At 41.1% G+C, this 26,739-nt stretch overlaps 1 protein-coding gene across 1 annotated transcript; it reads left to right on the top strand.

The window, feature by feature from the left end:
- The first annotated feature begins 1,972 nt into the window (after positions 1-1,972).
- On the top strand, positions 1,973-25,323 carry rexo1 (REX1, RNA exonuclease 1 homolog). Its single transcript, XM_066695193.1, has 16 exons — positions 1,973-2,289; positions 4,505-6,228; positions 7,998-8,099; positions 8,320-8,524; positions 8,865-9,022; positions 9,312-9,449; positions 9,572-9,695; positions 10,037-10,162; positions 10,765-10,902; positions 11,438-11,551; positions 12,340-12,413; positions 13,347-13,457; positions 13,837-13,952; positions 16,283-16,421; positions 19,387-19,507; positions 20,439-25,323. The coding sequence occupies exons 1-16, from the start codon at positions 2,094-2,096 to the stop codon at positions 20,525-20,527; spliced, it is 3,675 nt and encodes a 1,224-aa protein (XP_066551290.1). The 5' UTR covers positions 1,973-2,093; the 3' UTR covers positions 20,528-25,323.
- The last annotated feature ends 1,416 nt before the right edge of the window (positions 25,324-26,739 follow it).

Here is a 26,739-nt window from a genome sequence, read left to right as displayed (position 1 = left end):
TCAAATTTACCTTATACAAAGCAATTCAAAGTATAATACATTTTACAACTTCCAATTTACACAGGTAAGTACAGTAAGTGAGGTCATACATCCTGGAAAGTAAAAGCTAAGTGCCGTCAAGTTGTTAGGTCACAGTCAAGGTCTATGGGAAAGAGAGCAATAGCAAACTAATATCTAAATGTTAGTTTGGAGTTAACCTCCAATGGCCTAGTCTGCTACAAACCGTAACTCAATTTGACTTCTGAAGTGTTAATCTGGTGAATTTGCAATTATTAATAGCAGTTATATTGAACAAACTAGCTTTGTTTTCAGTCGAACTATCTGTGAAACCTAACGCTAAATAAAACAAAAAAATTAAGTGGTAGTTACCAACTAGCTTGAGTTTGTAGCAACTTGAACATCAAACTAGATTCAGATCTATAGTTGGGCAGTTTTTGCCAGAACATTGAGGAATTAAGTTGGGCTAAGCTATTGCATTAATGATCCAATAACATGCAATAAATTCCTCTTGGTAAAATGTGATAGTGTTCCAAGAGTTGCCTAGAATAATTTGTTTAGTTATTTGAAACTTTTGTAAATGTACAGTGTGGTTTGATGTCCCCAACAATCAACTGAATCCATTAACCAAAGATTTGGGAGAACCTTGGAAACTAATGGCTTGTACCCCAAGACTGTATACAACAAATTGCTTGTTACACTTGTTATAAATGTTGTAAAATAAAGAAATAAACCTTACACACATTTTTTATTGATTTCCTTTGTGATTATCTCTGAAAACCCTAAACTACTGACATTATCTGCTGCTCCCATTGGTTGTTGGGATTGATTAAAGCATGTCTTGTCCTCCTCACCTGACGATGCCATTCTCAGGATTTTCTCCAAGTCAATCTGACATCTTTGATATAAGATGCATTCCTCACAAACATTCTTGTTGTTTACAAGTTCTTGCTCTTTAAATCCAGTGCACCACAGTTCTGCCCAGACACCTAGTTTCTATACTGCAAGGTCTACACATTTGTCATTGTTGGGACCTTAAAATATTCCAAACCTTAAAAGGGAATATCCTTTCAAGCCTTAAATGTAGCTGGACCACAGATGGAACAAAAGACTAGGTTTGTGAATGGTCTGATTTACTGCCATTCTTTCTTTTACCTATTGTTGCTCATAAATATGTATTTGTCTTTTTATCCATTTTTTATTTTCTGTCAAAAGAAATTCCTGAAGAATCACACCAATCATTTTTTTACAGTCAGTGATAGGTCAGGCTTTATTTTACTTTGTGTGATCAATGTACATTTTACCATTTCACCGCCTAGGGAGGAATTCACATTATTCTTGCTGCTTATGAAGTTATAGGGCATGTCACCTCAAGATCATCCGTTAAGAAAAGTCCATGTCTTGTAACCATATGCCTTTTACATAGATTGTAATCTGCTAGCAAGCGTTGTGTAAGATAAAAAAAAAATGTACAAGCAGAAGAAATGTTAAATTGTAGATAATCAATATATTCATATAAATGCCATTTTAAAAATAAATATCAGCTGCCCACTTATGCAATATGTCACCACATAATTAATTGCATTATATTGATATTTACAATATTATACGCTGTTTAAATGTATTTTGTTAATAAAGTGCATTGAACATATTACTTTGTATTCTGTAATTTTAGTGTCCTTTAGTTTGAAATAATAGCTTATACAGCAACTGATATTCAATTGTACGATTACGAATCCATAACGTGGAATCGGGTGTTTAAAACAGTTGTTCATGGTATTGCACAAAATAAAAAAAATACTCCTTATAAACACTTAAGTTAAGAAGTGGTTGTTGGAAATTTGGGCAACATCCTGCTTTCTTCAGTTAATAATGAGTGTATATTGAGTCGACAGGCATCTGTATAGTGTACCCGGTGACGTCAAAAGGTGCGCCGACAGGCCTCAACTTAGGGCCTTTTTTTTCCTCCCAATTAAATATGGCGACGCTGGGAAGTCTGTTATTGTTGTCGTTTGTGCAGAAGGAAAAGTGGTAAAGCTAGAGGCGTGCTGACGTTCATTTCTCAAGGCGGTTATGAGACTGGTGGGGGGTGGAGGATGCTGAGATCCACCGGCTTCTTCCGAGGGATTGACTGCCCGTTTAACGCCGATAGTGCTAACAATAACAGTAACGGGAAGAGCGGCGGAGAGCGGTGCGACAGACCCTACTGTCACTTCAGACACTGCAAGCCGAGAAGGGCGTCTTACAACCCCAACCACAGAGAGTCCAAGGACTTCACCGTCAAACAAAAGGGCATGTTTTTATCTATTTAAGCATTTGTTGTATTGGATTTACCGGTATGTCTTATCTGAAAGAGATGACATGATGTACAAAATGAAAAGTGTAACAATTACGATATTCGTTTGTGTGTTTATTAAAGAAAGGGAACCATTACAAATAATTTCTGGACCCCCGCCCCCCCCATTTTTTTTTTTAAGAAGGCACTGGGAATCACAGTTTGTTAATCGAGATAAACGGGATGAAAAAGTCTTATAAATCGAAATTATATAGGCTGCTCGTAACGTAGCGGTTCTTCCTCGTATGAGTTACTAGTCATTGTTCTCAGATTCCCTTTTGCTTATCAGTACAATCCCCAGCCAGTCGCGATAGCACTGATTTCTAAACCGAAATCTAAACAAGTCATTGATGGCCGACCAAATGGCCATACATGCTGAATGTTTAGTGTGGATAGCCCTTTGCTGTTTGTTCACAATCTGGTTTGTGGGTCAGCAGACAAAGTTTTTACTCAAATGCACATTTGACTTAAATACTCTTTTTTTTTTTTTTTGGGGGGGGGGGGGGTGACGCGTGTTTATTCATGCATAGAGTGTTGTTGGTGGTAATAGCGTGTCCTTTGTCTTTTGACACTGTCAGTATTGCACATTTTACTGTTAATATTTCAAGAATGAGGGTCACTTTTCTCACCCTTGCCGAAAGTTTCCCAATATTTTAGTACTGATTCTGAGAATGAGCTGTAATGCTACAGAGAAGCTGTTGCTGTTTCATCCACACACTCTTGCTGTTGCGCTCCCCCCCATCTGTGTCACTGGCATTGGAACTCATCTTATTTAAAAGGATGAACTTTAAAACATTGCATACGAGAATACCCATGTCATACTATGTCTAAAGCAGCTTGTGTGATGACTCGATACTAAAATAACTTGACAAAATAAGAACTTAAAACATAAAAAAGTTTACAAACGAGAGGAGGCCACTTGACCCATCGTGCTCGTTTGGCTAATAACTAAGTGATCCAGGATCCTATCCAGTCTAATTTTGAATGTTCCCAAATTTTGAGCTTCAACCACATCGCTGGGGAGTTTGTTCCAGATTGTGATGACTCTGTGTGAAACTGTGGCAAAGTCATTTTGAAAACCCCATTTGTGTCACTTACTCAATTCTTTCCAACGGGAATGTTAAAATGTGTATTGGAAGTCCACTTTGTGTGGTGAGTTTACAGAAATCAGGCTTTAAAACTTGTATAACAATGACTTATGTTGTACCTTTTCATAATCATGTTATTACAAATCTACAGGTCTGCTGTAAAATAGTCATACTGTATTGTTTGTTGATGAGCTTAAGTTTCCAAAAGGCTCTTTTTCAGGTATTCAAATTATGCAATATAGGCTGATGAACATCTCCAATGTATTTATTTTAATTTAGTGATGTTCTAGTTCTTTTAATGCATGACAGGAAAATTATGCTTTTAAGAAACAAGGTATTCCTATATGTTGTCTTTGAGAGACAAATAAAATCCGCTGAAACAGCCAAATGATTGTGAGGTTCAGAATTATACCGCAGCTATGAATGAGAGAGTTCTTTTTGAGCATACACATCAGTGAAGCCAGTTATAAATGTTTGCCAATATCCTAGATGTATCAAATACAAGTGGCTGTGCTGAGCCTTGTTAAACTTAAACAGCTCTTATCTCTCTAGACATTTTGTTATGCTTACATAATCCTATTATCTATGACTTATTCGTTTATAGATAGAACTTAGAAAAAAGTAGAACGCTACATATTCTCGTGAAATTGTGAGGGAGAACCTTACACAAGCAGCAACTCTTTAATACAGAGTATATTTTTTTGGGAAGTGTGGCAGACCATCAAATTGGCATCCCAGAGTGTCCTGCATCAAGTTCACCACTGATATGCCTTCTCACGGGATATCCCAAGGATGCAAGAATAGTTAGTGATGGGTAGATATAAACTGAAGGTTCTCAACTTGCTGTGTTGCAACAACAGCAGTCCCTGTTACTATCCCATCACCTTAGAATGGGATTTAGAATGTTACAAACATTTGAGCTTGTGTTCCTCAGTCAGTGAAGACAGCTAGAGTGGGGTATGTGGCACTTTGTATTGAAGAATAATTTGCTGTTCTAAGATTGGTTTCAGTGAGAAGAAATGTATTCGGTTTTCTTTTTTCATTTAAAGTTGAAATAATGTGCTTTTCTCTTTACTCTTTGCAGAACAAGGCTATGACCCATACAACCCTGAAGTGGTGAGACCATCCAAGGAAAATGGAGATCCAGAGAAGCCCTTGGGACCTCTGGACCCTGGCTTTCTGGAGCTGGAGCTGGTCAATAAGGCCATCGAGGCAGTCAAGAGCGAGGTGGAACGCGAGCAGAAGAGGCTCTCACGCATTGGGGACCAAGAGTATGACCCCACTGCAGGGGTCAAAGGGCACAAGGCTGCTTCAAAGGAACCATTTGGCTCTCTTGAGTATGACCCTGGTAGCTACCAGATTGCCTCCACGGGAGACTATAACCCCACCCCACGCTCCATCAAGTACACCCTGGACTCCGACAGCAAGAGCCAAGGAAACTCTATGGAATACATCCCCACTGTTGTCCCCAAAAAAGCCATCAAAAAGCCTGCCCCTCCTCCTGCCGCCCATCACAAATACACACTGGACAACTCCAAACCCTCCACTGACCTGGAGTACGACCCACTGTCCAACTATTCGGCACGACCTTTGAGTAAAAAGGGTGCCAAGGACCAAAAAATAGGCAAGCGGCACCACGAGACAGGAACACCAGAAGAGGGTTACATCCCAACCTTTAAGAAACCCCGGCAGCAAGTTGACTCCCAGAAGTACAGTGCAGCCCTCAGCTTTTCAGAATCAGACGATGAAAATGGAACAGAGTATCGCCCCAGTCCCATCAGCAGACTGCGGCGAAGTAGCGTCCCGGATGACGTGGGCAAGTGTTGGCCTGGGATCAAATGGTCAGGCGGGGACAGGAAAGAGGTGGCCTCAGCACAGTATGACTCTGAGGATACTGAGGGCCCAGATCAGGGGGGGCTAGAGGACAGGGGTGTAGAGAAAAAGCTCTCCTGTGAAGTGCCTGAGAAGAAAAGCATAAAAACTGATAGAGCTCGGAATGGGGAGAAGCCTTCCAAAAAGACTGATTTGAAGGACAAAATCGAAAGGAAAGCAGAGCAGGCCAAGATCCCAAACAAGGAAGCTTGCAAGAAGGGCAGACATGAGGGAAAGAAATTAGAGGAGAGAGATAAAGCACAGGAGAAGATCAAAGAGAGGAGTTTGAAGGAGTTCAAGAAAAGTGAGGGAGGCAGTGGGAAAGTAGGGAAGCACAAAGCAGAGGGGAAGAAGATGGATAAAGGAGCAGGGGACATCCATGCCAAAAAGGGCAACAGGACGGGTAAGGCCCTGGAGAGGGGAGACAAGAACAGAAAGGACTCGAGGGACTTCTCCAAACACAAAGAGCTGAACAACGGGAAACTGCAGCGCAGCAGCAGCAGCAGCAGCAGCGGAGGCGTCAAGGATAAGAAAACGGGGAGCAAAGACCACGTGAAGAAAAGCCGTTCCCTGGAGGAGAAAGCACCCCACGTGGCCAAGGTGAAAAAACGCACCCTGAGTCACGCCGATCTATTTGGAGATGAGAGTGCAGAAGAGGATCAGGACGAAGAGGAGGAGGGGGACTCGAGCAGCAGCAGCAGCAGCTGCCGCCGCCCTTGCCAACATGTTAAGGAAGTGACAAAGAGCAGCAGCAAGCGGAAGGCTTCAGAGTTCTCCTCCTCTTCATCGGAGAACGAGGAGCCAGAGAACGAGGCGGACTACTCTGGCCTACAGCTGGATTTGGACTATGACTCGGATCCCATGGAGGAGTGTCTGAGGATATTCAACGAATCCAAGGATGTGAAAACTGAGGACAAGGGCAGACAAACCAAGCAGGTACAACACTTGCAGTCATGCATCATGTTAAACTGAGCCCAGATAAAAGCTTTATTATGAAACTTGGTACAATGGTCTCTTTTGCCAGAAAAACAAAATAAAAGGTAGTCCCATTTACTTACACATGCATGTTCCAAGTGGTTAACCTTAGGATGCTTGGAGTACCACAGTCAAGTCTCAAGGCTCTCTTTAAAGTAAAAAAAAAAAATGCTGCTTCCGTTTAGCCTTTGAATTGGTGTTGTGGTGTCCCTTCCAAAATGGGATAGCTGGATTCTTACAATAATGCATATGCTGTCCTTTTACCTGTAGTAAGCACTCTTTCAGCAATCATAACTTCCTATGCTGCCTGACTGATTTTTATTTTGTCTTTCCATTTCCTGACTTATTATTTTATATAACAGCTTTAGTGTGGCTCAGTTTGATCTATAATGCCCCGTTTCCACTGGATGCGTCCGGCCCCGGACACTTAAACTGGTGTTTCCACTGGCTAAGCATCTGGACGCGTCCGTGTTTTGTGGACGGTTAACTTGCTGGTGCTAGACGAGTCCGTAAGCGTCCATCCCGCCCACTGAGGACATGATTCGCTTTCAGAATTGGAGGTGTGTGTTTGACTTGCAGACACAGGGAAGAGATCAGATACATTGTGTCGGAAAAGTGCCGTGTGCATTTACGAAGAAATGGCAGTTTTATTAGCAGCATGGAGTGAAATCCACGTACAGAAACAATGACTGCTTACAGTTAATATCCGAGTGCAATAAAAACTTGGATTTCACAGGACCGGTACAGTGCCGTGACTAGTTAAAATAAACTGAAGGATAATAATCGGATCGTAGCAGCCGATGTTATTAATATGATCAGCTGGCCAGTGTTTCAGGCTGTGTTTTGTGAATGGTGTGCAGGACAATCCGCAGACAATCAGTATGAAGGTGAACAGGATTCAGTTAATGTGTGCCCATTTACAAGATACATTAATGAATAAATAAATACAGCAGATCTGGGTTTCCCTCTAAAACATTAGGACTGGTTTAATAAATGCGACCATTAACTCCATGACTGAGACCCTCACACTTTAGTTAAATTAAACCTGCTATATTGTAGCTGGATACTTAATCGTTAAATGTGTGTATTTTGTTTTAACTAACTTGCCCTGGTTAAGGACATCTGATAAGTAAATTATAAATAATATGGCCAATAGTATTGTTTGCAGTTACAAATCTGCAGAAAGAGTAATAAATTAAGGGAGTCATGCTGTGCCGTTTAAAATGCATGTATACTAGCACAAATTATGACGATAATAATAACAATACATATTTGCGATTTAGTATTATTGTTGCGCATGGAAACCTATTCTTATGGGTACGTGCATGTCTGAATATAATGTTCTCTATACACGTTTAGCTCTTCCCGATATCTCTTAACAGAAACGTGTATTTATTATGCTGTTTAAAATCATGTAAAGCACAAAGAATAAAATGCACACAAAAGTCCTCTCCACATCAGGCTGTATCGCTTGTAGTGTTATACTCTGTCTCTGTTTTTAAAACTAAACACAAACCAAACCCACAGTCGCTGCTCCTCCCATAAGAGGGACGGACTTCACAACGGCCTGGTTTTGCAAAAAAAGCTCTGGGACGCGTCTGAGAATGGACGCGTCCGGCACGGTACGGACGCTTAAGCCAATGGAACCGAGGCATTATTGACCTTGACAGAAATCACCCTGTTGCTGACCCCCTGCTGTGTGCGTCTCTCTTTCTCTTTCTGTGCCTTAGGCCCCTAAAGAGCCAGTGGAGGACACAAGCACAGACAGCACTTTAACCACCCTCTTCCCAGGCCAGAAGAAGAGAGTTTCCCATTTTGTGACCAAAGGAGATGTAAGTGAGGTCTGTGAACGGGTTCCTGGTGTGTGTGACAACCAGCCTTTATACAGTACACAGATGTATGTGGTTAGAGTCTTACAGAATCAATAGTGCAGCTTGTGAGTTTCTTAACAAAAGCAAATGTTAAATACTTCTAGTCAACCCAATGTTGTTGTTTTTTATTTTTATTTCTTGTGAGAATATATTGATCTGAAAAGAAACTCTTGCCTTTCAGACTGAGGTTGCTCCCAAATCAGTGATCAGACCCTACAGGAGGCCCACTGCCCAGGAGATTTGCTACAAGCGCATGCAGATAGCACAGCAGCAGGCGGTACAGCTGGCCGCAGCTGTCAAAACAGCTGCTGCTATGCCCGCCTACCCAGGAGAGAAGAAGAGGGTCGCGCACCGGCCCGGCCCCTCCGCCCCGGCTGCCAGAACGGGTAGGCATCTGCCCTTCTGTGTTGGCACCACACGACCCATCAAACTCTGCCATTGCTGAATTTGGGTAGCTGTAAACTATGCTGCTTTTTAGAGGTGGCACAAAACTAACCTGCTAGTCAATAGCTCTTTCACATACCGCACACCACCACCTGATATGGTCAGTGGTGCTATGTTTTTTTCTGTAACAAAGGCGTGATCCACCAATACTGTTTCTATAAGGGCAGCATCTAATGTAGCTGTGAATGTAGACCTCTGTACGTTTAGTTTTTCCTCCAGTGAATTAGGGCTGCTATTTTCACTTTCTATGTCGTCCCCCCCTGCCCCCCCCCCTCAATACAGGTCCAGTAGAAGGAAAGAAGGCAGGCAGCTCTGTGGCCTCCCCCAGCAGGTCTGGATCAAGCTCCCTGTCAGTAAAGGCACACACTTCTGCTGCCATGCCTTCCAAGACCTCCAACACTACAGTGCATAGGAGGGTGGCACACACCCCCACTTTAAAGGTAATCAGAAATCACTGCACCTGGCTACCATGTATTTTCAGTAACTGCTCTATCACAGTGAGCCAGATCCTTACCAGGAAGACACAGGGTGCAAGGTGAGGTACAATCTGGAAGGGGCACCCAGGTCCACCCAGGCACCATTTGTTTTACTACTGTAAACTGTTGTTATACCTCCAGTTTGAATTTTCCTATGTGAAAAGTGAAACTAAATGTAATCAGTCTTGTTTCATGTTTACTACATTTGCGCCAGGTGAAGGCGGTATAACACGCGTCTTCTGTTGGTTCTCAGAGTTCGAGTTTAAAGCGGCCGGTCATTCCGACAGAGTTTGGTGCGAAAGTCCCCACCAACGTCCGCCAGAGATACCTCAACATCTTCATAGACGAATGCCTCAAGTTCTGCGCGTCCGAGGAGGAGGCTTTTGAGAAGGTCTTTAAAAAGTCTTTCTTGCCACATGGTTGGGTGGAAGATCGGGGGGGAATGGGGGATGGGGGTTATCGGTGTCTGGTTTTCTTTACTAACCTGTTTCCTTCTGTCTTCCCCTCCTACAGGCTCTGGAAGAGGAGAAAGTGGTGTATAACAGGAGCAGCAGTCGCAATATCTATTTGAACGTGGCCGTCAATGTGTTGAAGAAGCTTAGGAGTCAAAGCAATTCCCCCGTGTCGCCTGCAAACAGTGCGTCCCATGTGACCTTTCTAAACCGCTTCCTCAGATAAAGCAAAGGCAGCCATTAAATGTTTTTTGCTTTTGTATTATAAACGCATCAGATTGCTACAGTGCTTCCAATGGAAAGAACCTACCTTAGGTCTTTTAAAGATAGTTCAGTGTTAACTTTGTCCTCTCGCTTCAAGTTAGATTCTCACTGAAAGAGTGTCGCAGACCCTCTTTCCTAAGTAGAAATGTTGATAATTACTATTTGAAGCGCATATGTCTTTGGATGGTGTGATCAGCTTTGCTCTGTGTGTAATTTGATGGCTGACTATTAAACTGTGTGATCTCTGTCCTCTTTCCTCCAGAGAGCCCCAGAGTGGGTAGTAACAAGAAGACACTCTCGCATGAAGAGATGCTGGGGGGCAAAATGGCAGCTAAGACTAGTTTCACCATCAAAAGATCAGGGAGACCGCAGGAGGAGGAACTGACTGGTGACTATCTCTCTGTCCTCTACAAGCCTCATGGGCTTTATATGAACGGAGCTTGTGTAGCATTTCAAAAATCTAGTACTTTGATATTTATCTCCCTCAGGGAATTCTCTATCTGGTTTGAATGGAGGGTAAAGTGCCTTATGCGATCATATTCCACACTGCTCCCTGTCACCTTTTACTAATGAGGAGTGAAAGGAAAGATAATTGGAATACCCAGAAAGAGTGAGGTAAATGTGAAAGTATTCCAGGGAAAATCTATAGTAATTACAATATGGAAAAATCAAATGTACAGAGTCCTCACCCCCAGCAGCAATAAGAACATAGTTTACAAATTAGAGGAGGCCATTTGTCCCATCATGCTCCTTTGTTGTCCATTAATAACAAAGTGGTCCAAGGATCCTATACAGTCTGATTGTAAATGTTCCCGAATTTTCAGCTTCATCCACATCGCTGGGGAGTTTGTTCCAGATTTAACAACTCTATGTGTGAAGAAATGTCTCCCGTCTTGAATGCCTTGAAGCCCAATTTTCATTTGTGTCCCTGAGTCCGTGTATCCCTGCTGATCTGTACAGTACATTAATAACTTTTGAATTGCTGTGCAGGTCTGACACTGTACAGGAAAATGACGGAGTACCTCATGACAGAGGAGCAGCTGCAAGAGCACGGGTACCCCCGCCCCAACCCAGACAAGCCAAGTCGGGCCCTGCTCTACAATACCACCGAGAAGAAGACCACAGACCGTAAGATCATACCTGCTTTCATTACACACACCTTTTGTGAGTCTCTTCAGTCCCCACCTCGCAAATGGATGTGTGTGATTTTAAATGTGCAGTGTTGCCATTCAATTCCATGTATTTGAGACTGAATGATCACCAGTGCCTTTTCCTCACCCTGCTTTTGCCAATCTCTTCAGAGTCTTTAAAATCTGATGTTGTCCTTGGCGTTAGTGTTTTGTAAAACGGCGATTTAATCAGATTCAAAAGGTTTTGACTATGGGCTCACAATGAAGGAAGCTTTATTTTTATTGTTCAAGTGTGATAACCAAAAGAAAAACATTTTCTTTCAGTCCTGAGCAACTTTAATTTCTATAGACAAGATAAAGGTTATTTGGCAATTGTTTAAAAATATTTTTTAAAGCACTCAAATTCAACATCACAGCCTCAGGTCATCATTAGTGTCTACTACTAGTTACTAATACAAAATACAGGCTTAGAAGGCCTCCCATACAAGGTACAAAATAATATTTGCTCACACTTTCTCTTTCCTTCTCCCTAGCCTTCACCAAGGTGTGCTGCCGCTGTGGGGCCGAGTACATGATCACCCCAACTGGGAACTGTGTCCGTAGGGAGGAGTGTAACCACCACTGGGGGAGACTGCGCAGACATAGAGGTTTGTTTGGTCTTATTACGTAATCCCGTTACTATATGTACTTCTCATGGGTAACTTTGAATATCCTAGTTAATTTCTCCACATAGCTTCTTTAGTGAAAATGTAAATTTTGTTATTGAGTGTAGTTGCTTCTTATTTTGCAGTGAAAGGGTTTCCAGTAATTATTAATATTATTAATAATAATTAGATGTCTTAGCAGATGAAAGAATTAACTAAATTAACAAAATAAAGTAATACAAAATAAATCATCATTTTAAACTGATGGTAGATATTGCAAGAGACATTGTATATTATATTGATGTTATTGGGTATGCCAAATGATTTCTAAATTTTTGTGTGGTGACTTATTGGATAGTGAGATATTGCCTGTAGAAGGAATGGCACATTAAGGTTTGTAGGTTGTTGGCTATGGTTCTGGCATGCACTGTGTAGAATTCCAATTCATTTTTGTATTTTATTGCACATAACCCGAAATAAGTGTAGCAGGAACATTTACACGTGAAGTGTGGGAGGCTGCTTCTTGGGTTTACAAATAATGCCAAAAAAAACCTTGCTGTTTATCTTCTGACACAATTTTCACATTTACTTACCAAAATAGGAATACAGGTAAATAGATGACAAAAGCTCACCTTTAACAGATTTAACAGGAGAGGAGTTCAAAATCAGGTTTGAAATCCACTTCGGCATTCTTATTGAGAGGAGGTCTTGGCCCTAGGTTGTGATTGGTGTGTTGTGTGGGAGTTGTAGAGTTTAGTGCTGCTCTACTGACTCTTCTGTCTGTTTTGCAGCACCAGGCGGGTGGGAGATGCAGTACAGCTGTTGCTCTGGTGCCGTGGGCTCTCCGGGATGCCAAGTGTGCAAGGTAGGAGTCTGATCTCTCACCAAGAACTTAGGAATAGCAAAGGCTACAGTGAAATATGACTCTGTGTACCAGTAGCACACATTTCTATTTTTTCCATTTCTACTTGAAAATAACATCTCATCAGAGCATTTTCTTCTCCTCAAAGGCCAGACTGTATCTCAAGAGGCCCAAGTACTACATAATGGATAGAATGACTAGAACCAGGAGCTTAGGACTCCTAGACTTCCTACAGTATATTTACCTCTAAATCATTCTGATGGCCCTAATGCACTGCAAACATATTAATAATTAGACTACATAAATGCATTAAAAAAAATCCAGAGTTGCGGAGGCACTTTGTGTATAAAATACTATTTATCCAATCACCAATTATAGGTAACTATTGTCGAGATCCAAGACTAATTTGAGATGTCTGCAGCTGAACCTAGTATGGGGCAGCAATTCAAAGCTTCACATAACTCACTGCAGCGATAACTTCTCTGCCTGCTGCAGGATTTTCTTGGAGAGATTCCTGGAGATAATCTGATTTTCCAAGTTACAAGTTAAGCTTGTAATACTGAAATGAACAAATGAGTTGTGGAATTAAATAGGATTCTGGTAAGCATTAACCTTTGATTGACAGGCACCGTATAAAACCTAAAGGCCTGGAGCTCTGTAGGACCTGGACTGGAGACCACTGTCCTATGTGGCGTTAACTCGATAATTTCATGAAGGAACACAAGAGGGCAGTGTAGGCCTTTATCATAGCCTTCCTCTTCATGTAGTGTTTGGTTCCTCTTTGTCACCTACCACAAAGAGTGAGATAAAAGCCTCCAGAAAGTTTTTGTACACCCCGACATGAAACCACACAGTACAAGAGTGCTTTATAGTTCCGATGGAGCTGATTGGATGGGACGGAAATAGTTTTTGAAGCAGGAACTTTTTCTCTTTCAGCAACACGTGCAGGATGGAAGGAAAGAAAACCTGGACGGCTTCATGACAACGTTTAGCAAGTCCACCCCTGCAGATGGCAACCCGGGGGTGTATGCCCTGGACTGCGAAATGGTGAGGAGCCAGTCCCGTGGGCTCCACTGCCTACTGCAGCTATCGTACCTGAAACTTTATTAACATTTGTCAGCCCATCCCATAGCACAGCTCTCTTCATGTCAGGGTAGATCAGTGTGAGTCGGGCCTCTCATCGCTATTTATTTTTTTCCCCTGTGGGAGAGGAGGGGTTAACGTGCTCAGAATAGTCAGAAGTAATTACCTGGCATGATAGAGTGAAGTAGACTTTCTTCAAGTCCCTTGAATTTCAAAAAACAAACCAAGTCTGTTGCTCTCAATCACTCAGCTGTTGGCTTTTATGTTTTTGATCTGTTTAGGAAACTCCCATTGCTGACCAACACTGCATTCCAACTAGCACTCACTGTTCCTTTTATTACAGTGCTATACGAAGCAGGGCTTGGAGCTGACCAGGGTGACGGTGATCAACTCTGATCTGAGGGTCATCTATGACACCTTTGTCAAACCAGACAGCAAAGTCGTGGACTACAACACACGGTAAAGCCCCCCCAAAATGCATTGTGAGCTCCTCTGAGCTTGGTGTTATTTCTGTGGGGAAAGCTGTGAATAGCCTGTAATAAGGATGTAAGGGACATTAGGGTATTGCCCCACCATTTTTAATCAATACATATTTAAGTAGTGTATCATTTCATACTAAGTACAGACAGCAGCAGATGATACCTTACCGTTACCACCTTTAAAAGATCAAGGATTGCTACGGCCGCATGCTTCTACTGCCGATGAACTCTGTAGCTGTTTCAAAGTTGTCGTTGGCCTCACAGTGGCATCCCTAAGCAGTTTTCTCCTTTCTCTCCTGCTCAGTTTGGAGGGACGGCCTAATCTAGGCAGTGTCTGGGTGATACACTGCACTCTTTGTTTCTTGATGATGTTTTCCTGAATCGATTAACGAAAACCAAGCTCTTCTCTGTGGGCGGCAGTGTTGGGGTCGTTACAAAAAGTAATATATTACATTGTACTCTTTACTCATATAAAACTCAATATTTATTACTCGCTGGGGAAAGTAATTAGTTACTTTACTTTTAGATGACTTTGCATTACACCCCCAAACGTTGCACGACCTAACAAAACAATTACAAAGTTACACCAATACAAGCAGTCGAATAATGACAGAAATATACTGTTATCTTTCGTTGTTTTTATAAAGTGCCACAGGAAAACCAGGCCATTGTCGGAAGTCTGTCCCCTGTTGTGGGAGGAGCAGACTGATTGGGTTTGGTTTGTGTTTCGTTTTAAAAACAAGACAGAAAGCAACACTACGAGCGATAGAGCCTGATGTGGAAAGGACTTTTGTGTCTATTTTATTCTTTCTGCTTTACATGATTGGAGACTGCGTTATAAATAAGTTTCTGTTAAGAGATATTAGGAAGAGCTAAATGTGTACAGACATTATATTCAGACAAGCATTACGTTACCGTAAGAAACCGTTTCCGTGTGCAACAATAAAAATAAATATTTGCTATTTACTATTATTATTGTAATCATCATCAAGATATGTGCTCGTAGATATGTATTTTAAATGGCACAACTTGACTCCCTTAACTTATTACTCTTACTACAGATTTGTAACTGCATACAGCAGTTTTTGCCGTAATATTTTAAATGTACTTAGCAGACGTCTTTAACCAGGGCAAGTTACAGTTGAAACATAATACACACATTTCATGATCATAAAGTACAGCAGCTACAATACAGCAGGTTACAACTAAAGTGTGCACATTTCAGGCGTTTATGGACTTGCATAAGGATGCATTTATTAAACCAGTCTTTAATGTTTTAGATGGAAACCCAGATCCGCTGGATTTATTTATGCATTCATTTAACTTGTAAATCGGCACACATTAACTAAATCGTGTTCGCCTTCATACTGATTGTCTTTGCGGGGCTGTTATACAACAGCCTGAAACACAGTCCAGTTGTTCATAATATCGGCTGCTACCGCTCCGATTTATTATCCTTCAGTTTATTTATAACGAGTCACAGCACTGCACTGGGGTCTTGTGAAATCTGTGTTCGGCAAATTTTTAATACACTTGAATATTAACTGTAAGCAGTCATTGTTTCTGTGCGTGGATTTCACTCCATGCTGCTAATAATACTGTAATTTCTTCATGATCCCACACGGTACTTGAGATTATATCTTCCGACATAATGTAGCTGATCTCTTCCCTGTCTGTCTACAAGTCAAGCACACATCTCTGCTTCTGAAAGCGAAGCATTTCATTAGTGGGCGTGATGGACACTTATGGCCATGTCTGGCAGCAGATAGTTAACCGTCCACAAAACCTGGACACGCTTAAGCCAGTGAAAATACTCGTCAAAGTATCCGGGGCGGTTGCGTCTGGACGTGTCCGCCGGTGGAAACGGGGTATTAGAGTGGAGAGTGTGGGAGGGTAGCGTGTTTGAGGAGCCTGAAGTAACACTGTGCTCAGTAAAGTTCATATTGTTCGTGTTGAACCCTGCGTCCTCTCCATTATTCGTGTAGTTAGTGATAAATTCCAATAACAAAAGGCAAACGAAAAGGCCATATCGTTACAATATGTAATGCAGTAACAAGATTTTTTTTTTTTAATCAGTAACTATATTATTATTACTCCTTTTTGAACCATACAGTGTTACATTACTCGTTACTACAAAAAGTAATTACATTACTATAACGCATTACTTAGTAACGCGTTACCACCAACACTGGTGGGGTGGGGGTGGTTTGGGGGTTTACTTAACTTTAAGTAAAGTAAGTTTAAAATGATCAGCAGTCTTGTGAATTCAGTGTCACTTTAAATCCTGGTGTTGGGTGTGTATCTGTGTAGATTTTCAGGGGTTACGGAAGAGGACCTGCAGAACACCACCATCACCATTAGGGATGTGCAGGCGGTGCTGCTCAGTATGTTCAGTGCTGAGTCCATCCTCATTGGCCACAGTCTGGAGAGTGATCTGCTAGCACTGAAGGTAAGCCTAGCACTGATGGAGGCATGAGAATGTGAACCTGGGGATATCAGGCCAAGCAGTGGCATGCTGGGCTACATAGTCTGATGCTTCCCCACTTGTTGCTACCCTACTATTGTTTTTCCATGGGATGTTTACTATAGTTCTACATGGGTATCTCAGGGTAGATTATTGTAAATAACAGTGAAAGCAAGTGAGGAAACCACTACAAAACTGGTAAAACCAGGTTTAAAGTGCAAAATTAAACTGTTCAGAGTACAGCTGTCCATAGTTGACATCCTTACACTATTTTCTCCATCAAATGGCTGTGTGTCTTTTAACTTTTTTGTTGTTGTTCCCTTCTGGCAAGCTCTTCACACAATAAATTCTTCCTGGTCACAAAACGACACTGCATGACAAAACCTGTCTTTAAAAGTCCCAGCCTTTCTTGACCAGGAAGTGCTACAATGTTAGTTTAACAGGTGTTGCAACTGCATTTTTTTTTTTTTGCTCACTAAAATGACCCCTTTAAATTATGACAAAATTGAATTGTGAATAATGACAATGGATATACATTTTAATGAATCTCTGTTAGTGAGTGTGGAGGGGGTTGGTTAGTGTTTTATGTCTTACCTTCACCTGACATATTACTTTGGGGAGGACTGTGTGGCTGTAATCCTACATTGTTGTGTGAAAGAGACAGCAATGACAAAGTCTAAGAATGAGAAATTAAGCTGCTTTGCTGCTTAGCTTAACTGTCAGATGACTCCTTGCATTCTCGCAGTTGTTGCCGTGTCATCAAGACATTGAGTGTCTCACTGAAACTCCTTCACAAGCGACTGCCTTCAGAGCACTACAACCTCTCTCTCCCGTTAGATATTAGAAGCTGTCGCTGTTTTCTGTCATTCAAGCACAATGTTCAAAGCTCTGCTGTTGTTTTTATGTTAGAATTACTAAACAAAGAGCAAGGTTAAAAAAAAATGCAGCTGGAATGATTTTTTTGACATTAAAGGAATCGAATTAAAGAATCAGTTCAAGAAAGAATATTGCATAATAAATGTGACCTTCCCGTTATTAACAATAGTAGTTGGTACTAGTTTGGATGCCCCAGTTCATTTTTAAATTTCTTTCAGTTTAGGTCGAGGTAGCTTTGAAAGCCCATAATGTCTCGGTGTCTGTTATGTAAGCCATTTCTGCACTAAACACAAATACATACAGGTCTATATTACTGTCAGTGGATGTTAATTCTGTTCTTGGAGTTCACCTGTGTCTCTGAGATTTTGTCCCAGCTACTTAAATAGCTACTCATTAATGGAACGGTTTCAACTGTTCAACAGATGGCAACAAAGGCAAAAGCTTCAATTAAACCATTTAGTCTAAAAATAAAGAGCTCTTTTGGAACAAAACAAACTCTGAAAATGCTGGGAAACTCCAGGGCCGGGGCTGAGATGCACCACACTGTGTGACTGAGACAGGGACTAGGGCTGTGCTCAAAAAATCGATATGGCAATGTATCGTGATGTACTCCTTGCTGATGTGCGCATCGATGCAGATGCTACTGTATCGATACGGCAGCAAATGCTGTGACGGCAGTTTTGAAAAAGAAACATCACCTATGCACATTTCTTCCTCAATGGGAGAATTAAACATGTATATTACTCTCTCTGATTATCATAACTTGCTCATGTTCTCAATCGAACATGACTGATACAACAATATACTCAATGTCTGTATCAATAAAATTACTACTGCACAGGTTTAATATAACATTTGAAACGTGTCTGCAGTAGCCATTTTTTCCACCAGGCAGCACCGAAAATTTCGGTCGCACCCCTCCTTTAAGGGAAAAGTCCCACTACTAGAAGTATGATTTGACAAATAAACTGCATATCAATTTAAAGTAGACGGTTTCACCAATATGAGTCTGAATGCGCTATAGAAACGGCCCAATATAAATAAATAAACACATTTATTCCCTTTACCTCATGTTTAAAAAATGTAAATAAATCAGCGTATATCATGTAAGTGACGGCTATATTCAAGTGCTTGTCTATATTACATATCTGTAGTTGTTTTTAGCAAATCGATTGGAACTTGGCAGTTATAAGCGTGAAAATAAGAGGCGTGCCAGTAAATTTGTGAGTATTTTTGAGTCAGTCTGTTTACACAGGGATTCCAGTGCAGAGACGCTGGCGCCACACGGCTGAACCCATCCCCCACACAGCACTGCTGCGAGTCAAAAGTGTCATAACTAGTTTCAATTCAGAGTAGTGTACATGTAGAGAGTTTAATATACTGCGGTTTTATTCAAAACGCACGTGTACAATACAATAATAATCGAAAACATAATCTTTCCGATCTGAGAAGAAACAACGAAAATGAATTCAGATTAAGCCAAAACAACACCAATTCCACACGATAAAATGATTTAAAACTAAAATACAAAGCTGATGAATTGCTGATACATGTTTGCGTATTGTTTTATATAATACATATTATAAATATATAATGTGTGTTACTTGAAACCTTGAAAGCAAAGTGGTCCAGTTATTGTGACGCAGATCTGCAGAATCCCACCAATCCTATTGGTGGAGCAGCACACGTATTCAAAACGAACCTGACCAGCTGCGCTGGCGTAAGGGGCGTGACATACAGAAACAGAGCACCAGGCTGCTTTCCCCTTACTGTCTAACTTAGCTAGAAATACCCTCTGCATCCCAGGTACAAGTGTAGCCACAGAGAGGGTGTTCTCCACCGCTGGAGACATAGTTACAGCTCAGAGTAGTGCTCTGAAACCTCAGCATGTTGATCAACTGTTGCTTCTGCACAAAAATCTGAAAACATGTTAAGCCTTAGCCTTATTCAAAATCAACATGTATCGTGATGCACATCGTATCATGGCTGCTGTATCGTGATATGTATCGTATCATGAGGTTGTAGGCAATACCCAGCCCTAACAGGGACCCTATTGTGTTCTGTTTCTCCTCAGCTGATTCACAGCACAGTTGTGGACACCGCCATTGTCTTCCCCCACCGGCTGGGACTGCCCTACAAACGGGCCCTGCGCACCCTCATGGCCGACTACCTCAAACGCATCATTCAGGACAATGGTAAGGGTGGCAAGATTGCGAAGTTATAACATGACAAGGAGGGGTATTAACAGTAACAGGCCTGATTTTTGTTTTAATTTGTGCATAATGTCAGGAACTGAAATCCGAGATGCATGTCTCTTCTTATTTTTTTACAAAATAAACACACACACAATTCATTAGTTTTCTAAAATGCACTGTCCTGTTCATTTGGGTAATATGGGGAACATTTGATTCAAGGCTGGTACCCAGCTAATTTGCCAATGAAATGGGAGTCGCATTCCAAGCTTGAGTTATAACCATCTTTTATTGTTTTTCTGCTGTGGTGCGGACTTCATAGATTGCAGAGATGCGTTTTAGATTATACAAATGTCTGTCATTCAGTATTAGCACCAAAAAGAGAACAAAATGACAGCATAAACCTAAACTGCAAATGCAGAAGCTGAGAGCTGCATTCAAAATCACAAAAAATGAGATTAGTATTACATTTCTGGATTACAGGAATTTCCAATTTTGCAGGAAGAAACGCAATGTGATGCCTTAGGGTGTGTGTGAGGGGGAAAAAAAAAACCATTGCAATGGCATGTCTGAACTGGGATTTTAAAATGAAGAATTGTTCCTTTTCTATTAGAGGTGGTATAAACTTTAGATCAGAAGAACTAAAATGAAATGAAAAAAAGTAGCATTACGATTCTCACTGAATCTCATGCTGTCAGCTTGCAATGGTGACAGGGACTACATGTGCATCATAGGGGACTTGTGTTTAACGTCTTTGTCTCTGCGGTGCTGGTAAGAGGATGTTGTTTTGAGCGGAGATGGCTAACAGTTATTGATTTGAAACATTTTGAAAAAAGCAGATTAGAGGCATGCAGAGATGTTGCGTCTGTGTCTGTACACATCTGTGTGTATGCTGTCAATTCCTGACCGTGTTACCTTGCTTGTCATTGACTAGTGGAGGGACACGACTCCAGCGAGGACGCCTGCGCCTGCATGGAACTGATGATCTGGAAAATTAAAGAAGACGCAAAAGTCAAAAGATGACCCCGGAGCCCGGTGGGGGGGCATGACAGTGTAACAAGGAAGCCCTCCGATGCAGACATGCAGAGGGACTCTATAGCTGCTGCTGCTGGAGATGCACTTAAAAGAGATGGACCATGAAGGTGAGAACCCCCAGCCCGGGGCACGTAGAAACATGGGCCGCAACCAAGCCGAGGCAGACGCGCCCATTTACAGAGCGCAGAAGCTGGTTTAAGAGCCGCCTCTGAGCTGGCATCCTGAACGAAAGGGTTAGAAACAGTGTTTTCCTTTATTAGAATTTTTTTTATTTTTATTGTGGTTATTTGTTTGTTTTTCTCAGCCAATCCACAGCAGCTCAAGCATAATATTTCATCTTTCAGTTGGAGGTGCTCTCTGTTTGGATAGACATGACCCAGTATCTTCATCTAGAGCACCTAGTTCTAGTAGAGTGAGTGGAGGGGCCCTGGATGGGGGATGTTACAAAAACAAACCTGGCATTAAACATTTTTTTGTGTTCCAGGCCTCTTGCTGTTGCACGGGTTTCTTGTATCCGTCTGTTCTCATGACACAGACCAGCCTTCCTTTTTAGTGTTTCAAGGGTGCTAGATGGGGCTGAATGGGCCAGAGCGACAGCCCTGATACGAGTTGACCGCACTGAACCTCTTTACCTCGGTAGTATGCCTGTTTTCTCCAGACATCCACCAGAGAATTAGTTTTTGCAGCAGTAGGATCCCAATTAAACGCTGAGCCGTTTCCTCATGTACTGGTTTCTCAAAAAGGATTTGTGGGGAAAGTGCTTGAAAATAAGTGTTTAAATATTGTAATGCAGTTCAGCCACAGCCTGAAAAACTGCTATTGCTTAGTGCATTCCAGTAGTGTGCTACACATGTTCACATATCAAGCACTTGAGAGGTTAATCTGTGTGCGTGCGTGCGCACGCATGACACTAATTTACAGGGGCATATTTAAAAGACCTATATATTCAATGTGTCTGTAACAACTGACGATTTTGGTCAATTTACATTATTGCAAATAGAGCACCCTGTGGGGAATGATACCTTTTACAGTGACAATGTTGTTGTTGTTGTTGTCGTTGTGATTGTCTTGCCCGAAATTGAAAATGCTGCAGTGTTGGTAACACATTAATCTTGTCACAGGGCACCAGGAAGAATAACAATCTCACAAATGCAACTGCATCTTATGACAATGTTGCAGCCATGGTGATTATGCAGGGTGCAAATTCCTATGTTCCGCCATGTAGGTGGTGTTTAACAAGGTTGCTGGAGACATTGCCGCTGTTTTTTCGAAAGCTGGACCTTTTGTATTCATGCAGGTCTCTGCAAGCACTGATACTGCAAACAAGTCCATTCATTCACACTGAACTTCCCGTTTAGCAAACTTTTAAATGTCAGTCGCTTTCCTGAAGAATCAAAAGTTGCCTTGTTTTTGTTGTTTTTCCGGTGCGTATGTAGATGGAACTGCCCTGCTCATGGCATTTTTAATTATTATTTTTTGCATGATGGAAAAACTGGAATCCTTTCCTTAGTATTTGCTGGTTTTCGAAGTGTGCAAAATTGGAACAAAAAAAAAAAATTCATGGTTACTGATACTGGGGATCAAGTCACACTCCATGTCCTGTCCAAGTACTGCTGTGAATCTTTAACATTGACTTCTGGCAATCAGGTCTATGGTAAGGTGCTGCCTTTACGCTAAAAATAAGCCTTACGTGGTGTTAAAGCAGATGCGGAAAAGATGAATATGCTGCTCTCGTTAACTATTATTTTTACTATTGAACTGTCAATTCTGCAGACAGTGTAGTGGTCTTATTTTTTGTATATGATGTGTATATATATACACACACACTTATTTATTTTTTTCTGTTGGAGAAATATCAATGTCAGTTCATAGTCTAGAAGCAACTGAAAATGTAGCCTGATATACTGCAAATACTGCAAGTTATTATATTAGTTTTGCGTAACAGCACTGCCATGCTTTATTGCTGAAAAATCTGATGCAAACAGCTGCATTTTGACGTGAAAGAAATGATTTTCTTCTCGATGGTGTACATCCTTTTTTTTTAAGGCAGTCCGTTCTCCCAAATCAAACGGTTGAGTCAAATTGGCATATCTTTGGCCTGTTAGAGAGACTTGACCAAGAGGACAGGCAATTAAGAGTAGGAAAAAAACTATCAAAACACTTTTCACTCCAAAGCCAAACCAATATGGAATCCTAACCAATATTTTTCTCCTAGCACTAATGAATAGAGCAGTGCTAAGAAACTTCCACACAGTGTTAAAACAAATTGTTTTATAAAGGTTTCGTAAAGAAAATCAGGAAATGCCAAACTCCAGGCTATTAATTTACTTCCTTGTTTGTTACTGATACAATGTTACTCTATTAAAGGGTTTTAACACAATAACTCGCACTGTTTTTCATTTTATGAGCCTGTTTGTTTCTAGATGTTTTTTTTATGAGGAAGAAAGATTAAAGGAAGTAATGTTTAAAAAAAAAAAAAGTTATTCCCTTTACAAAGTAATAAGAACGGTTTATCAATTAAAAAGACATTCAATCCGGCCTAAAAACCTATAGGAAATTTTACAGGCCAACTCCAAATCTACATTCTTTCAATAGGCCACAGAATACATCAAGTTGTTCACCCATCCATCCTTCTTCGGTCGCGGGAAACCCAGAGCCCATCCCGGCAGGCATAGGGCGCAATGCAGGAATACACCCAGGACGGGACGCCAGTCCACAAGTTGATCACCTTTTAGTGCAAAACCATTCCATTTATGACAAACAAAGGGGGGGGGAATTTTGTTTTCAGTTGTTGATTTGCGAAAGCATTGTTTTCTAAAATGAAGGTAGAAAATCTAATGTCCTTTCTACCGAGAGGAACTTCATGTATACAGTCTTGGACAGCTGCATAATTCCAACTGCCTGTTTTTTGTTGGTTCCTTTTATTTCTTGATGCAGCATGCACTTAAATATATATCACTTCAGAATTGCATTTCTCTGCCTATGACTTACTTTGACATACCAAAGATTAACATTAATTGAGGCCCAGGCCAGTCCTTTAATTTTGGCCTGTCGGTGAGTTTCAGTTTCACTCTCCCAGTCTATGCTGTGCTTTAATGGTTGTATCTGGTGCTCTCAGTGGAGCTTGATCACATGTCTTGGGTTTGGGATGCTAAACACTGCTGGTGTGACTGAAAATCTGAGAGACTAAGTAGGGTAGGGGGGTGCAGTCCATGTAACAAGCAGAATATAAAAATATTTAACCAATAAGCCATAAAACCTATATATTCCTGAAAATACCTTTTGGATGAAAATGGTTAGTTGTTTTACCTGCCATAAGAGCCAGGGCCCTATCATTGAGACTAGTCTGGTTTATCTGAAATCATTTAATTTCATGTTTTTGTTTTTTGAGAGAGATACTGCCACTCCCATTCTTTATTGTGCTGCACATGGTGATCAATGCTACGTTACAGTTCCTAAAAATGATGGAGCCCACTGTTCCAGACAATTCACAGCTGATTTAGAAAGAAAGGGTGTGATTAGAGGCCTGGTGGAGGAATAGTCCTCCATGTGTTCAGTGAACTATATGGAAACCCAAACGGAACAGCTAAGAACTAAAGTGAAAGTGTTCTGATCCTGTCTGAGACTAATGCAGGATGGAAATCATGTGACTGAAGTCCCTTGCACACAAGCACATCAACCCAGGTTATGACCCACTTTTGAGCAAACCGGGTTCTGATTGTCTTGTGAAAGTGGATTCTCCCGGGTCTGATCCTCGAGACCATGTTTTGACTTGACTAGGGCCAACCTGGCTTTTAGGATGCTAGACTGAAAGGGGCTGAAGTTAGTCGGTGTACTTTCAGTAGAAAAAGGGAAATCCTGATTTTCTAATTTTAACATCTTCACACATTTCTAAACTGGCAATAATAATTGTTGTAATCAATGTGCACATGCCCACTTGGCTTGAGAAAACCCGCAAAAAAAATTTGTCTTACACCACTGGTTACCCTGTGAGTTTTACTCCCTGTCACTTTTGAAAAATATTGTGATCTGGGTGCACACATTTGAATGAATAATATTTACTTTGTGTAAATACGATTGCCTCTCAGTAGCAATAGGGATTGTTGTAGGTTGTGAAACATGCATTCATATCTATAAATCGATGTCCAGTGGCACCACAGAACACAGCCCTTCCCTGAAGGGACATGGGATTGGTTGGCACACATGGTAACTGATGGGTAAGAGGAATGCATTGGCACGTGCAGTAGCCTTAAGACCTCGAGGTCAAGGGGTGAAAAAGGAATTTGTATTGGCATTTACATAAGACCAGGGAACAGATGTATCCATGCCAAAAATCTAAAAGATATCCGCAAATGTTCGTTATAGACTGTATCTAAATAGTTGTTTTGATCATTAGTAAAAATGAACCCAGACTCTCCTGGATTCCTTGGTTCTCAGCAGATATTTGTAAAGCACTGATAAAGTAGAGTCGGGTGGCACAGATGAACCACCCCAAGCCATACCCTTTCACAATATCACTAAGAACTTCTGTCACTGTCCTATAAATTACATGGATTGTTGAAACCTGGTTATAAACTCACTAGTGGTAGCTTCTCACGGATTACCTGTATACTCCTTCTACTTAAGAAATGCAATAACAAGTAATAAAGGAAACAATTATCCTATATGACCTTGTGTAAAGTTCAATAATACTGCTTCAGCTGTAAATATTATGTAATGTTTTAATTTTCTTTTTGTAATAGTTTTTGTTTTTTCTATTAAACCTAAAAAAAGTGACTGGTTAACCTGACTAATGTTTTATTTCTTGAGTCTTAATGCCTGATTTTCACTGTGTGTGTGTGGGGGGGGGGGGGGGGGTGGGGTGGGAGCCTCAATTGAATCTCACAATTTAATTCATGATTATGTTAGTTTGTCCAAATACTTTTCAGCCCCTAATATTCGGGGGACCACATATACAAATGGGTGTAATTCCTACACCGTTTATCCAATTTGGATGTAACTCTACCCTCAAATTAAATTTTTCCTTTAAAATCCATTGTGGTGGCATACAGAGCCAAAATGATGACAATTGTGTCACTGTCCAAATATTTATGGACCTAACTGTGTGTGTGTGTGTTATTTCTTGGCAGATGCAATACAAAAGTACAGCGATACAATTCAGTACAACATTCAAATTAAGCATTAATTCAAATTACAATTTAAGAAATACAAAAGTGCAGAAGTGTGATTACTGAAAAATAAAGAGGTGACAAGTGCAGACATGATGCAGTGAACTCGTTTAAAAGAGATAAGCCAGAGGGCATAGGCGAGATCAGTTTACAGGAGTGCTGAATAGCTCAGCAGAATAAGGTGCGGTTTTAAAAGTACGGTCAGAACAGATTTATCTTGAGTAATAATTGGATTATTAATACTATACACATTATTAATGTGTAATATGAGAGAGAAGGATTGAATCATAATTATGTTGGCAAATACAGTTCTTTTGAATTAGAATTTCTCCATGATGTCCATGAGGACAAAAAACATTAATTATCAGAGGGCCTATAGAAAAAACATAAAATAAAACCTTCATGGTAAGGTTCCCAGTAGTAAAACATACTATATCTCAAGTTGAACCCTTTGTGAATCCTCAATATAAAATTGGTTAGCTCAGCCCAGAATATGTTGGTCTTTCTGTTCCCATCGGTTAGGGGTGCCACTCCTGAGTTCTGTCATAGCTGCTACTGAACAGGCTGAATGTGGTCTGCGCAGACGGATGAGTGCATCTGTAATGAACTGGACTACACCAAATCCTCCAATGGCCCGGTATCAAGGACTTGGAAAAGTGTAGTGTGTGCCACGGGACGGTCGGAGTACCCTGCATGTATGTTTGCAGGGGTTGTGCTGCCAGTCCCAGTGGTGTCATTGGAGGCAGGCAGCCTTCAGGTTCAGACACTGCTGCTGTAGGCCGCTAACTAGGCTGTGGATTGGTGCACCTCCTTTTTCTCAAGCCCCTTGTGGCAGGTGTTGAAGCTAATGGTTCACATCTTTTTATTTTTTTTAACAGATGTTTCATTAACCAAACTCCATTATTCCACCATCGTCTCTTCCTTGTTGGGCCATTGAGGCCGTCTCATCACTTGTCAGGATGTGTTTTCAGAAGGCAAGCCAGAGACCCCAGGTATTAAAGAGCCTCTTGAGTGAAGATCAATACCGACACA

The sequence above is a fragment of the Amia ocellicauda genome, chromosome 22 (assembly GCF_036373705.1).
Source record: "Amia ocellicauda isolate fAmiCal2 chromosome 22, fAmiCal2.hap1, whole genome shotgun sequence".
In the NCBI taxonomy this organism is placed as follows: domain Eukaryota; kingdom Metazoa; phylum Chordata; class Actinopteri; order Amiiformes; family Amiidae; genus Amia; species Amia ocellicauda.
The sequence above is the reverse complement of the archived record's forward strand: the minus strand, read 5'-3'. Positions and strand labels throughout refer to the sequence as shown.

Bases quoted from the DNA above. Each gene is read 5' to 3' on its own strand.
- rexo1 (XM_066695193.1), top strand. From the start codon at position 2,094: ATGCTGAGATCCACCGGCTTCTTCCGAGGGATTGACTGCCCGTTTAAC. The intron at 8,525-8,864 runs GTAGGCATCTGC...CCCTCAATACAG, and splicing joins CGCCCCGGCTGCCAGAACGG to GTCCAGTAGAAGGAAAGAAG. The intron at 12,414-13,346 runs GTAGGAGTCTGA...TTTCTCTTTCAG, and splicing joins CGGGATGCCAAGTGTGCAAG to CAACACGTGCAGGATGGAAG.